The 16026-nt window shown below is 31.9% G+C and overlaps 1 protein-coding gene across 3 annotated transcripts in view; it reads right to left on the bottom strand.

Moving 5' to 3' along the window:
* Window positions 1–16026, bottom strand: part of LOC124539797 (diuretic hormone 45) — a 55948-nt gene that overhangs the window by 7127 nt on the left and 32795 nt on the right. For all 3 annotated transcript variants that reach the window (XM_047117155.1, XM_047117162.1, XM_047117169.1), the window contains exon 3: window positions 2096–2221. In XM_047117155.1, coding sequence (XP_046973111.1) covers window positions 2096–2221 — 126 coding nt within the window. The remainder of the gene's footprint in view (window positions 1–2095; window positions 2222–16026) is intronic.

Raw genomic sequence — 16026 nt, 5'->3', positions numbered from 1 at the left:
GTTTTAATATTAGACAGCAAAACAAGAACAGAAAAGAGCCAACCACGCTCGGCGGAGACGACAATGACGTCATCATCAATATATTAATGACCACATTGATTGAGGTAGCAAAGGCTCCCGTCTCTCCAGTAGTACTCAAACAAACCCCATGGATTATGCATATCTAAATATATTTTTCACGAGTAGTTCGAGAATACGTCATCTAATTCAAATAATAAAATTGATACTAGTTACTATATAAATCTTGACCGCGTGGAATGGTAGCAAGAATGCTAGCAGCATTTCCCCATTGAATCGCAATTCCGATCCTCTGGGCAAAAAACGAGCCAGCCCTCCTGTCACCAGCGGAGGCAATGAGGCGAGGTGTTATACTTTTTGTCTTAGTTCATACTTGTATATATTTAAGCATTTAAAGTTATTAATTCTTATATTAATAAACAACTTGATACTAAAACATATTTAACTAACATTTATCTCAAGCATAATTCATCAGAAACCTTCATAATACTTGGCAAGTTGAATTGTTATTACACGATATAACGACCGAAAACTTCCAATACGAATTGTTAACACTTTGACATGTGATTACGGTACAGTTTAAAACTAGCGCGGGTTACAAACGATTCGACTGATACTCTAATATAAACTTACAAATTGCCGTAAGCGAAACGATTCATTTTCGTACTATGAATTATGATATCGAAGAATCCTTGAATAAAGAATTTTGATTTCGATTTTTATCGATCAACCCGTTTTCATTTATTTTATTAATTACTTCGAAGTGTTTCGTAATTATTATACAACTAGCCGATCTCGGCTTTACAAGGTCGCTTTTAGATTGAAGATCAAATATAAAATTAAAATCGGGCATTTTTTGCTATAATATTAACGTTACGTATATATAAACTTCTCTCTTGAATTGCTGAAACTGTTTATTGCTTCAAACTACTATTACGATACGTTGTTTAAAAGATATAAAATTGTAATGGTGGAAAGGAGTAATTACTAAGTTTCTTGCCAGTTTCTCTAGGTCTAGAATCTAGTTTCTAAACCGATGGACGCTATTCATTTAATTCTTGTTAAGTTGTGTATCATGACGATTCATAGGTTCTTTTATGAAACAACTTGAATTAAAAAGCTTTTGAGATCAAAGTGTACACAGCTGGAAGCGACTTCCTTTTATACTATCCAGAAATATATTGTTATCTTTAGCAAAACAAAAAAAATAGTTTTCTTTGGTTAGTAACTGTTAAAAAGTAGAGTTGTTTAATCAATCAAAAAAATATAAAATGTTAAATGTACGTTTCTATATTAAAATTCCGCATTTTTAACTCTGCCGTTACGTAAATTCAAATCGTTTATAGCTAACATGACTTTGTATTTTTTAAATATTGAAAAGAGTAACTACTGAGTTTCTTGCCGGTTCTTCTCGGTAGAATTTACGTTCTGAACCGGTGGTAGCTTCACTTAATTATTAATTGACGATTCAAAAGTGCTTGTAAAATCCCACTTGAATAAAGTTTATTTTGATTTTGAAATAAATAAAACCATCGATGTCTAGATTATTTAAAACTTTCGATTATTAAATCAGTAATTCGATTAACTAAAACTTTTAGTCTTTTAAACCGCGATGTTATTCTTATGTCTGAAGAGTATTTCTATGCAAATTTGAAAGTTAAGTGGCGATCATGAAATTTGTACGTGACGTTTTAAATTGAGTCTTTTCTGAGCGTCTAGTGGATGATCCACTTAAAAATTTAGGGCTAATATCAACTTGTAATTTTAGATGAAAACTGTTAATTATAATTTTAAATACCAATGGCCTCGCGGTTACAGTCGAATACAGAAATATATACTATGCACACATGCATACAATAAGTTCTACCGATATCTGTTCACCAGTTAGTGTATGTTATTATCAATATTGTGTATTGTATAAATTATGTAACTTGATATCTGATATTGTTGAGCCTTTTAATTGTAAATCTAAATAAATAAAAAGAAATATTAAATTAATTCCTTAAAATTGCTATCGAAACGAACGAATATAACTTTTACTTTTTTGAAGTAAATTGGTTCCTAAAGTAATACTTACATCGTCAGGTGCCGTTGAGTCGAACTGCGCCCAATCGATAGAAGGTGTGAGCGCGTTAGATGCAGGTGCGGCCTCTGCGCACGCGCAGCCCGCTACTACCATAGCGCACCAGATCGCCCACGACATCTGAAACGAAAATATTTGTGATATCTCTATCTGCAAGGATTGTTCGACTTCAAGTAAAAATGTAAAAAAAAATGTATAAATGAAAAAACAACAATCGCAAATGTCCCACCGCTGAGCTTAGATCTTCTCTCACCTCGAGGAGAGGATTATTTAATAAACACTCATTGGCATATGTCAGTATATAATCCGACACTTTTGGTTTCTTCACGATGTTTTCTTTCTTTCTTGCCAAACACATGATTAATATCTATCAACCCCAAAGCCAGTATTGTTCCCCAGGGTTCGTAGATATAATATTAAAAAAATAAAATATTGTTACCGTAATTTTATGAAGCGTGATATTGAAAGGTACAACCCATTCGTGCAAAGTCTGCAGAGACGGTACCGGTAATACCAAAACTCTGAGTTTTTGCCAACAAATAGTTGTATTTTGTTTGAGATTTTGGGTGATACAGTGTTAATACAGGACCCCAAAAATTTTCCAATAAAATAACATAGCTTTTGTTTCCGTTTGATCTGATTGACTATCAACGCACATTGAAATAAAACTAGTTTTAACGGATTTGAATCGCGTATACTCATTATTATTTTTAACATCCCGACGTTTCGAGCACTTTACAGCGTTCGTGGTCACGGGTAGACTGAGGTGACATTTGTCTATTTGATGTACAAAAGAAATATTATTTACAAATACCGCCAACGATTTCTTAATCGGTATCTTGAGTAACGTTCCGGTTGCACGCAGAAGGCACTAACTGTATCTTTAGGTCTTGCAGTCTGTTGGAGTTGGATCAACGCACAGCTAAAACCGAGTCCAAAAGTTGCATTTCGAAGAATGGTATTGTTATATCTACTTCGCATCTATTTTTGAAAATTTCAGCTTTACTGAAAAATAGAAGAGATGAGATTGTATGAATTTTACAACTAGACAGCCGTAATTCTAGTTGTTACAGCTCAACTTCTGAAAACTGAGCTCATTGCCGGTACTCCGATGAAAGCTTTACGGATAATTCAATCATTTCATCATCATCAAAGAGGTTTTATTTCATAATTATTATTTTGATTAAGATATATTCGTTCACAGAACAGATAATTTAAAATTAAAAAAAAAAAAACGTAAATTTTTAAATCGTAAATTTTCATAAGTCATTCAATTGTTTTTGTGTAATTAAAAAATAATGGACGAATTGTAATGTATGCTTAATTACATAACATATGTATTTCCTCGAATGAACATTTAATAGTCAGTTAATTATTATCAACCGACAACCACAATAATATTACTGAGAATAGATTCAACTAAAAGCGAATTATGCAGTTCCATACAATTAATAACTATAGATTGTTTAACATTGGAAGTTAATATTACTGTACGAAAATTCACTTACTTAATTCGTTCTAATAAACATATATAAGATACAAAAACATACAAAGCCGAATGTTCATAATAATATATAAATATAAAAAAAATACTGAAAATCATTGTAACCCAAATCGCAAATTAATCCAAAATGTTTTTAAAACTATTTTATTTGTATGATAATTACAGATAGTACCGACATTTTTATCATACTATCTTCCCGTCCCATCTTTGTACTGGTGAAATAATTTTAGTATTTGGTATTAAATAACAGCGCCACTAATTGCATTCAATCTAAATATTCATACACATTTAAACATAAAAAATAATCATTAAAGCCTTTATCCGCTTATGAGACTTATACCCGTATCGCATCTTAAAAGAATGTCTTATCATATAGCATTGACATAAATAGGACAATCGTAAATTAAGCACATGCTTACTTAAATACTTAAAGGAAAGTATCACCAGTAAGCACCTGTGTCCTTCCCATGCCGGCCATTAGCAGCGCGTTAGTCTGACCACTTCATTTGGAAGACCTGAGAGCATTATTTGCACAGGACTCTACACTATCACTGTTTACGGGGCAACTTAGTACCGTAATTAGTTACATAAAACTATTAACAAGTTATTTGTAATATTTATATATGTTTAAAGTAAGAAAAAATAAATAATCATTTATTTCAGAATCAATAATTATTTTTCATAATTTTTTTATTCATATTTTGTGATGATAATCAAATCACTTGGTGATAAGGCTTTGTGCAGACCCTTTTGCATAGGGACCCAGTTATCACATTTTATAAGCTAATAATTGGCATAATTGTCCTGTTCCGGTTTAAATACAGGCGCTTATTTTGGAATGACAATTTCTCGGAGAAAAACCGAATTAAATTTTCATTATTTGAATGGGGTTTGAATCTAGATCTTGGGATCTGCAGCTTAAGCAAGCCACAAGTACCCAAATAGCCTGTCAAAGACAAAATTTTAATTTTTTTATAATTATAACAATCGGTAAGAATATGTTTCTTACCACGGCACTTTACTTCATCATTAATTACAGTTATATCCGTGGCGGAATAAGTCATTTGTATTCATCCATCACACTTCAAATTAAACTCGGTCTTATAGCTGTCTAGAACAAGTCTATATTGTTTCCATACGCTGTGATATCACTTGTCTTACTTAAAGCGTTCCTTAGCTTCTTGGAACCGTATATAATATTACACAATTTTATTTTTCTGAACATTTCAAATTTCAATGAAAGAATGAAGAATTCAGTTAAAGAGTAGATGGAAATAGAATAATTTTTCAGATGTTTGAATAATTGTAAAATATATGGTTATTTTTAAAAATACTGAATCAAATTTTGATGTATTTATATATATTTTATGTATGAAAATTCGTAATATGTACAAGGCTATATACGTCATTATAACTTTATAATTATTACATGTTCGAGCTCGCAATGAAAGCCCTGATGTATCAGCTCCTATTAAAGAGTTAAGCAGATTATAACTGAGCTGTGTATTGGGTGAATCTAATCGCTAACATAGGTGACACTTGGTTAACATATTATATCAAATATAGTAGATATAATTTTTTATGTACTTTAAATACATTAGATATATATTTTATATAGCCTAATAGTAGAAAATAAATATCAACCTTTTTTTACATTATCAATGCACCGAGCTTGGCAACTAAGATGTTTATGCGTGTAGTTACTTTGGGTTACTTAAAACGGAATGCAACAAAACTTAGTATTGCTAGTTGTCAGTAGAATATCTGATGAGAGGGTGGGACCTACACAGATGGGTATGTACAAAGCACCGAGTAAGTTTTATTAAGTATAGTTACACGCTTTGAAAGATAATGATCATTTGTCATCTGTATTAGTGTCATAAATATGAAAGTAACTCTTTGTCTATCTTTCGCTCTTTCAGGACAAAATTAGATGAAATTTGGTATGACGCAAACTTGAACTCCAAGAAAGGTTACTTTTTTGTCTGACACGTGAAAATCAACACCCTAAAACCTACGAAGCCGTGGGCGTCTACTAGTATCACTAGAACCACAGAGTAAGACCATTATGAGCCTAAAACAAATTATGTAATTAGTATGAGATAAAGAAAAATACCAGCAAAACTCATTACACGATGTAATACTGTTGTGTGAAAAACTGTCGTTGGATTCAAATGGCGCTAGTTGAGACCAGGTGGAAATATACCGAGAACAATGAGAACCCGTTTTAGAAACAAGCTCAGCCTCCGTTGTGTAATCATCTCGCCGAGCTGAGGTTCGTGCATCCGTCAATTTGTTCGATGTTTTATTTCAGTGAAATATGTGTTAAATTGCTCGAAATGACGACCCCGCTTCCTTGCGAGGCCATCAATAATGTCGCTGTTCATGAATCTTGAACAGATTTTTAAGATGAGATAAATGACCTATATGGATAATCAGTGCTGACATTGACTGTATGTATATACATAAAAGGGCTTTTTGATAGTAGAATGTTTATGTTTTCGAGTATATAGTACCTATTCAACTGACGCAATCCTGGTGCTAGCCGATCTGATAAACTTTATTCAAGTGGGCTTTTCAAGCACTTTTGAATCCTCATTTAATAATTAAGTGAAGCTACCACCGGTAAAAAGTAAAGTCGAAAAGTAGATTCTACTGAGAAGAACCGGTAAGAAAGTCAGTAGTTACTCTTTTTCCCCATTTAAAAAAATACAAAGTCATGTTAGTTAATACAATTGTTTAAATTAATATATCCTGCCTGGAAGTCAACAGGTATTAATTTCACGCTTTTTTAACCTCTACAAAATCTTGTATCGAATAATATGCCTTTATTACCAATGTATTTTTTACAAACGATTGGAATTAACGAAACGGCAAAGTTAAAAATGTCTGCGGAATTTTATTATAGAAACGGATACCTTGCCCCAAGAAAGATTTATTGACTTACTACTTATACATATATATCAGCACGTATCAGTTTAGCGCGTGTCAAGAGAAGTCATGACATTGAACATGGATCTAACGAAATGATTGCAGGTTCAAATACAAGCAAGCACTACTGAGTTTATGATACATATATTGTTTGAAATGTAGGCAAACATGTCATGTATTTGACATAAGAATTTCAGAAGCATTATGAGATGCACATATAAATGTAATATTTGTTTTGACAGGGAAGATGCGAATGCTTACATGCATATGATCATACGATATTGAATACTCTTCACATTTTTTAACAACAATCCTTTGTAATTTTGAGGTACTAGTTTGGAGATGAATGAGCCTGTATAAATACGGGCACACGGCCTTATCAACTTAGTTCCCAAAGTTGGTGGCGTGTTGGCGATGTAAGAAATGGTTAATTTTTCTTACGGTACCAATGTCTATGGGCAGTGGTGACCATAAGGTAGTCAAATGGTTCGTCCACATACAAAAACCATTAACAACAAACTATCTAATGGATTCCAATTCAAACTCGAACAGCAATAAATGGAAATGACAAGTTTAATTAAAGTTTTAGATAACACTCTAAATTTCAAACTTTAATCGATAGAATTTATTTGTAATATCAAATTAGATTAACCAGTTTCTCACAATTGAAAGCCATTAAAACAAACAATTAAATTAGATTCTAAAGGATCACTTTAATCATAAATAGAAGCGGTAACTTCTAAAAGTCTTAACTTAAGTGTAAATAATTTCATACAATATACCTTTTGGGAAAGTAAATAACTTATTCTTTCAGATAATCTACTACCGGAAAGTAATACTTTCATTAGTATTCCGGTTCGAAGTCAATAAATGACCACAAGATCTTAATGCAATAGATTACAGGTACAAAATAAGGCTGCAATACATTTGGATAGCAGTGCATTGAATAAAGATTTGTTGTTACAGTGCTAATTATTTATAGAGAGGTACAAATTGCAGCTTTGTTTTTCTTTCTGTAATACACTAAAAATATCTATCCAAGACCAAAAAGTCGCATCTCGTTGTCTTCAAAATTACGTGAAGGATTTTAACGCGGTTTTTTTTAAATGGAATGATTCGAGAGGAAAGTTTTTATATATAATACAAGGACAATATAGTAAAGAAATGCTGACAATCTTAGAAGTTTCTAATGTGATGTGAATAAAAAAAAAACTGTAGTATATTTAGTATCAGCATTGCATCCGTGCCAAGCCGGGGCGGGTCGCTAGTAATTTTATATATAATAACTTTTATAGATATTAGTCTTGATTAGTTATTATTTTGTATCATATACCTATTGATGATTACTATTGATTTCCCAAATATATATTATATTTGTTGGACATTTGGACAAAGACAATTTAATTACTTGTTAATAATATTATAGCAGATAATAATTTCCTCCTAATAGATTACGTTCTCGGCGGCCATTCGCAACAAAGAATAGCATATTGTGCAAAATATAGCACAGTGATCAAGTGTGTGCACAAACAGTACCAAAATTTGGATTTATGACAAATCTTTTGAAAAAACTAAATAAAAAATATTAATCAACTATGCGATTTTTACGAGACTTTCACTGGCAGATAACTGATATAATAAGGAGTAACTTAGGCTACAATAATTGTTTTTTGTCAAATTCAAACGCGTACAAGGTCGCGGGCACAGCTAGATTTAAATATTTATATAATTAATGACTTAAACTAATTTTGCTTTCAAATTCTGTAAACATCTGTCACATTTTTTTTTTTTTAATTACAAAAATATAATTTAAAAAAGAGCCCTTAAATGTTCTGTAGTTTGGTCCGACCTATTTTATTTGCTAATCAAAGTTAAATATAATATTTTAGTGGTCGGTAGCAATAACTTACTGCGTGCAAATAAAAGGTATTGCCTACTTCACTGTGAAACCGGTTCGGTCGATTGCGTTGTTCCAAAATGTTTTCATTTTTCCTTCAATAGGAGGATCATATATGATGAATGTAGGTAAAAATATTTCACTTTATTTTTGGCGATTGTTACTTTCATATTTATTTGGTCAATACTGTTGTGTATTCATTATTCTTAAACTTTTTTTTACAATAGACATTTAATACCACGCCATACTATTTTTTGTGCGTCATTTTTCTTGTTTCAATAAAGTTGGAATAAGTTTTTGTAAGAATATTTGACGTGATACTATGAAAGTATTATTCTGAAAGTAATTTTATATCAATAAAATTATTTTAATAACTTTTCTTTTAAACTTATTAGTTATTTATTTAATGATAATAATTAATACAAATCTTTATTGAATATTAGCTAAACCTTCAGCTTTATCCACACGAAATCTATGAAACACAAATTTCCAACCCCTATTTTCTCTCTTAGGGGTGCGTTTCTTAGAATCCGTTCATAGCAGATGTTTATACCCTATACGAATAAGGAACCTACCTATATTTTCTGAGATTTCATGATTAATTAGTGTGTTTTAATTTCTTTTAATATGTATATATTAAATATTTGATCCAAAATATTCTTCTACTAATAAAATATTATATTTATAATCACTGAGTACAGGTACATATTATAATGGGCGGTAATCTGTTTTGAATTGTATAATCTTGTATCAAAGATCAATAATGTGTGTGAGAGTGCACGTGTTTTAACAGAGTCACTGATAAAAAAAATTACCCAAAATTAATAACTTTTTTGTTCGCCCGACTCATGATTTCAATCAAATCAATGAGGCATAAATCTAAAAACACTTAACGTTAATTCTCTACATCACATATGAATGTAATTATACATGGTTAATGTAGAAATAATACGTATTATAATTGAAACGAGACGTGTTAAAGGCGCTTATCAGAATACTTGAATATGAGAAAATACTCTTTCTTGATAGTGAATCTATTCATCAAAATCGATTTTAACAAATAAAGCTCATCAACACCCCTAAATCTATCGCAATAAATTAATACCACAAATTAAATAATATATCGCATATGTTTTCATTTTTAACACATTTATTTGATGGAAGGTTTTTGTACAAGTGCTTCTGCACAAAACCACTTTGTATTGTTGTTCCTATTGTAAGCGTAAGTGAGCCAGTGTAACTACATGCACAAGGGACATTACACCATCGGTATTAAGATTGGTGACGCATTGGATATGTAAGCAAAAGGCCATGTCTATCAGTGGTGAACACTTTCTAACGGCGAGACTTTCAATCATAAAAAAGTGATAGATGTGATTATAATATATTTTATTCATGTTACTTAATATAATGTTACGTTGTCAAGATTAAAATCAGTTATTAAAAACCTAGCAAGGATAATACCGTGTTCAGTAAGTAATTAATATGTATTTATCCTTAAGATTTAAATACCCTTCATCAATCAATGTATAAATCACGTTGTTAAGATTAAAATATTATAACAACAGAACATTATGATCGATCAGATCCGTCTGTATATTTTTCTTAGAAATCAAAATAAAGTTCAACAATGCCTTTCAAGACCGATAACGAAACCCAAACTTCACCTATTTCGAAGATAAATATTAACACAGACATAAAAGAATAATAAGGGATGAATTATTTATGCTTATATTCTTCCTAACGTTACATAATATGAACATACTAAACATAATGGCCTTAAACGTCAAAACCTTTTTCAATATACATATTCATATAATACTAACAAAATCTGTAAACGAAAACTTTCATTTTTGTTTATTTTTTAAATGGGTAACATTTGTTACTTATACACATATTTTGTTATCAATATATTTAAAAAGATTAAATTATTGTAAAAAAGTTTTTATATGTTTTTTTTTTAATAATTCGAATATTTTCCTTTTTTTTCGTAAATATATTTTTTAAAAACTTTCTGAACTAATTTATCGTTCGTGGTTTGTAAAGGCAAGGCAAAGGTCAGACTCCTTACTACTTTCTGAACAGAAATAATATCGCTAAGCGAAATCCATCTCAACTTTGCAAATAAATCGTTGAAGCTACATCTTATCTATTCGTTTGGTTCTGTAGTTCACAGGTTAAATGCCTACAATAAATTTCCTTAGATGAACCTTTTTATTTGAACAAGCTTCGTGCCCTCACTCATATAAACTGATACTAGTTAACTTGGGTAAGTTGATGTAGACTTTAGGATTTATAAAGACTAAGCAAATTTACGCAATTCAATCTTTTAAATTGTTGTGTATTAAAAGACTAAGAGTACAATTTGAAGTGGGTAACGACCTATAACAGTTCCACTGCTGGGCCAGACCTACACTCCGTTTTAGGAGACCATCTATTCCAGTGCATGCATACATACATATACAACAACAACAACAGCCTGTAAATTCCCACTGCTGGGCTGAAGGCCTCCTCTGCCTTTGAGGAGAATGTTTGGAACATATTCCAACACGCTGTTCCAATGCGGGTTGGTGGAATACACATGTGACAGAATTTCTATAAAATTTGTCACAGGCAGGTTTCCTCACGATGTTTTCCTTCACCGCTGAGCACGAGATGAATTATAAAGACAAATTAAGCACATGAATCAGCGGTGCTTGCCTGGGTTTGAACCCGCAATCATCGGTTAATATGCACGTGTTCTAACCACTGGGCCATCTCGACTCTCATATTTCTACATATATTCTATATATATATTCATGCAATTGTACAATTTTTGTCACAATGTAAAGCAAAACACGTGATTAATTATAAAGAAATTCGCAATCTTCATTCGATATTCAGATGTTCCAAATACTGGGCAATTTCGTTTAGAAATAAATCGAACACAAGATTATTAAAACTTCATAATTACCATTTAAATATTAAAACAGTAGTATTAAGTTGCGTAAAGCGATTTAATACGCAACATAAAAATAACGTTACAATATTTGAAACGACTGGTGATATTAATTTAACGGGCCACTTTGAATGAAATGGTCCTAAAGTCTGTACTGTGATCATGACTTTACTTTTTATTTTGAAACACAAGATTATTTTATATTGAGAAGAAATATCGAGAGACTGAATTGACAAATACCTTTGCTTAACAAAAAAAAAGTTACCATATGATGATATGACGTCACGTTTAGAAGTCTAGTAGTAGTAGGTAGTATTTTTCTACAAACATATCAGTAATATAAGTAAAGTACAAGTTTTAAATGAACCTAGATATATACAAAATCATTATTTTGTAAATTTTCATTCTCAAGATGCGGGAAGATAACATTTATATGTATACGTGTAGAGTAAACTTTTAATTCGAGTGTTTAAGTATCTAAAGATGGTCGAGTATACCATTTATTACGTAAAATTTCATTGATTTCATGAAGATCTATGTTAAAAATTATTATAATTAAAACATATATGTAATATGTTCCTTTATATGAGTTTAAGACGAAGTATAATATAACACACGATGTTCGAGTATCGAGCAACAAGTTCACCGAAATCTTGGTTACATGCAACAAGTGACACGGCTGCGGGCTCGGAAATAGGCAAATATTGACGTAGCTCTACGACCGGAAGTCCTCTGCTTTGAACTTCCGTTGTACTTCTATGTATTTGTATTGATAGAACTTCACAATTAACGATCGATTATATTACAAATAATACTTTGACGATGTCATTATTGAGTCGAGATGGCCCAGTGGTTAGAGCGCGTGCATCTTAACCGATGATTGCGGGTTCAAACCCAGGCAAGCACCGCTGATTCATGTGCTTAATTTGTCTTTATCTTTATATTACTATCTCGTGATCAGCGGTGAAGGAAAACATCGTGAGGAAACCTGCATGTGACAAATTTCATAGAAATTCTGCCACAAGTGTATTCCACCAACCCGCATTGGAACAGCATGGTAGAATATGTTCCAAACCTTCTCCTCAAAGGGAGAGGAGGCCTTTAGCCCAGCAGTGGGAATTTACAGGTTGTTGTTGTTGTACTCTCATCAGTAATCACTATGTTTTATTATATAAATGGATTACCTGCACCATACGGGTGAAATACTTATTTCATATATATGTATATTTAACTACAAACCGCGCCGCGTAGAGGTCCAACCTAAACTATTCAGCGTTTAAAAACAAATTAAAAAAAAACATCAAATCGGTACCCGTTCATGATGAGTTCAGTAACATACAAACGTACAGAAGAATTATATATTAAAAATAGATATATTACAGTTCTTTTTATAATGTTAACTAATAATTTCAAATATAGAATTCCGCAATTTATAAATAAAATATCGACTACACCGAGCACGCCTATCAGACATCCAATATAGTATTTGGAGATGCATTTCAGATTTACACGTAACTAGTTTCCAATGCGACAAAGTTGTAAAACTCGACATCAATAAGTAATTGCTCCTACGTATTTCAAACGGTGCACACATTGTACTTGCTACACGTTCATTGCTTTTTAATTTACAGTAACACATTATAATTGTATTATAGATTCTTCGTTAATCTTCTTAATAAAAATAAACGTCATTAAAGCTTGTTTCGGAGTCGAGATGGCCCAGTGGTTAGAACGCGTGCATCTTAACCAATGATTGCGGGTTCAAACCCAGGCAAGCACTGCTGATTCATGTGCTTAATTTGTCTATATAATTCATCTCGTGCTCAGCGGTGAAGGAAAACATCGTGAGGAAACCTGCATATGGCATATTTCATAGAAATTCTGCCACATGTGTATTCCACCAACCCGCATTGGAACAGCGTGGTGGAATATGTTCCAAAACTTTCTCCTCAAAGGGAGAGGAGGCCTTTAGCCCAGTAGTGGGAATTTACAGGCTGCTGTTGAAAGCTCGTTTCAGTTTGAACCCAAGAATTGTGAATATTTATGTCCGATATTAAAGGTATTTCGAAATATAGCGCTCCTATTTTAAGTCAAAAATAAATATCTGAAAATAAAATTATATACTGTATAATACAATGATATATGTCTTTAAAAGTTTATGTATTTTTCGTTACATATTGTATAGTGAACATTTATTCTAATGATTAATTAATATATCTGTGATATTAGTTCATAGATATTTTAAACATAATTCTATTTTAAATACTGTTTTAAGTGACTTGGGTTTACCTATTCAAATGTCAACACTTTACTACTATGCTTACGAAATGTGACTTCATCAAGCAATACTATGGGGATTTGCAAGATCTGAGTCAAGTTCAAAGAGGTAAAACTATAAATGAACTGTAACGTGCCTACTCGACTGTTCTGGAATATTCGAATCGCAAAAAGAAGTGTCTAGTTTTGTACCTTTTGAGGTCTCATTAGTGATGAGAAAATTTAAACTTGAAATTCCGTTACTTCAATATATACGAATGTATATCACTCACGTAGGTACAGTCGGGGTAAGAAAAGGTTCGTCACCTTAAGATCTATTTTCGTTCGTTCGTTCGTTCAGTACGAGCGATAATCTGCTTTACCGATCGAGAATGACATATTGCGTAATTACGTATTATATTATACAGTGTCACGGATTACCCTTTTGTTTACAAAAAAGGAGGAAGAATTTAGTCCAGCAGCGGAAAACTACAGGCTGTTACTTTACTTACTTTAGACTTTTTAATTGATTATTGATGGATCACGTGATTATAATTTTTTTTATTATTTTTGTAATAAAACTATCCTAAACTTCTAGAACAAACTATCCACTATGTATGTACAAAAAATCGAAAGTTATATGATATAACAAATTCCACAGTAACTATTTGTTTCTCTCGTCGCACCAAACCACTGAACTGATCCAAATGAAATTTGACATATACCTTCCTAGAACCTGGATAAGGATATAAGCGTATAAATTAGGTTTCACTGGAAATGTATGACATGGATATATAGCTGAGATGGACCAGTGGTTAGAACGGGTACATCTTAACCAATGATTGCTGATTCAAACCCAGGCAAGTAACCACTGGTTATTCAGGAAGGAAGGAAAACATCGTGAAGAAACCTGCATGTGTCTAATTTCAACGAAATTCTGCCAGATGTGAATCCAGCCAACCGCATTGAAGCGGCGTGGTGGAATATGCTCCTATTAACCTTATCGTCAAAGAGGAGGCCTTCGCCCAGCAGTGGGAAATTTACAGGCTGTTATTATTTTATTATAATACGGATGGAGTCTTTGGTCATATAGAATTGGCAACATGATGTATATTAAGATTTTTTTTTTTATTGAACATAATTAGTTTTTCTTTTATCGCTTATTCAGTTTTTAAACAGAGCAACGGTTGTGGTTCTTGAACAGATCTGCTAAGTCTCATAAAGATCGGTGGAACGATACAGAAGTTTATGAGCTGCACGGCAGTTAGTGGTGCGTTATAACGAAGTGAATTATATAAAATGCTTCTCCATTTATATAACATATTTACACCATCCATTTCTATATATATAGATATAAAAGATTGGACACTTAACTTGCTTTTTATAATCACCGTTACTAAAAATACGCCTACGATATGAACTTAAGTTTATAGAAAAGTCACGTGGCGACACGAATGTCACAAGCATAAATTCGTAACGGATACCTTTTGAAATCAATCAAAATTTTACCTTTCACTTATTAATTGGGCATCGATCACCGAAATTCTCTTTATTATATTTCAGTTTTTCACCCTACGATTTTTCTCTTACGTGTTAGTAAGTCTATCCACACTGCCTGACATCAAAATAATATATTGAATGTTTAAAAAGTAAAAATAAAACTACGTGAACTGTTAATATATCCCACAGCTAGACAAACGTCTCCCTTCCATTTTGAGGTAAAGGTCTGGAGCTTATTCCATTATGCTGGTTCAATGATAATTGGTGGATACACGTGGCAGATTCTCATCCACCACGTGCAGGTTTCCTCACGTTGTTTTCCAATCATGAGATGAATTATACATACAAATTAAGCACATGGTCCAGTGCTAGTCCCAGGTTTGTACTCAGAAACATAATTTATACTCTGAGGCTCAAAACTAAGTTATATATCCTATTCTCTAAGTTAAAGAATATATTTAATATCTATACTTTAACTAAGTAATCTGTTAATTGTGACGTCTATATATATTTTTTAAGTTACTATATTTAAGTATTGACAATATTTTGAATTTCGTAATGAAATACGCTGCCGAATTTGTGTTTATATATTTATTATGAAAAAGTAATTGCTTTAAGTCGGAATGTTAGATATTGATTGATTATAGACTGGAAAAGGTCAAAATTCATTAAAGTAGGTTCTTAAAAGGCCAAATTGTAAAGTCGATAGCTCAATGGTACTAGGTCTCACGCTATATAAAAGTACAGATTCCATCTTAATACATAAAGAGTACTCCATATACTATAAAGCGTAACGTACGTGTAATAAGTTAAGTAACACTGTTTATATTATATACTAGACTGAATAACGGTTATTTGTTATAAATATAGATAATATTGTATTATTTCAGGTCAAATTC

This window comes from Vanessa cardui, chromosome 2 (assembly GCF_905220365.1).
Source record: "Vanessa cardui chromosome 2, ilVanCard2.1, whole genome shotgun sequence".
NCBI classification, from domain to species: Eukaryota; Metazoa; Arthropoda; class Insecta; order Lepidoptera; family Nymphalidae; genus Vanessa; species Vanessa cardui.
This window is presented reverse-complemented; position numbering and strand designations above follow the sequence as displayed.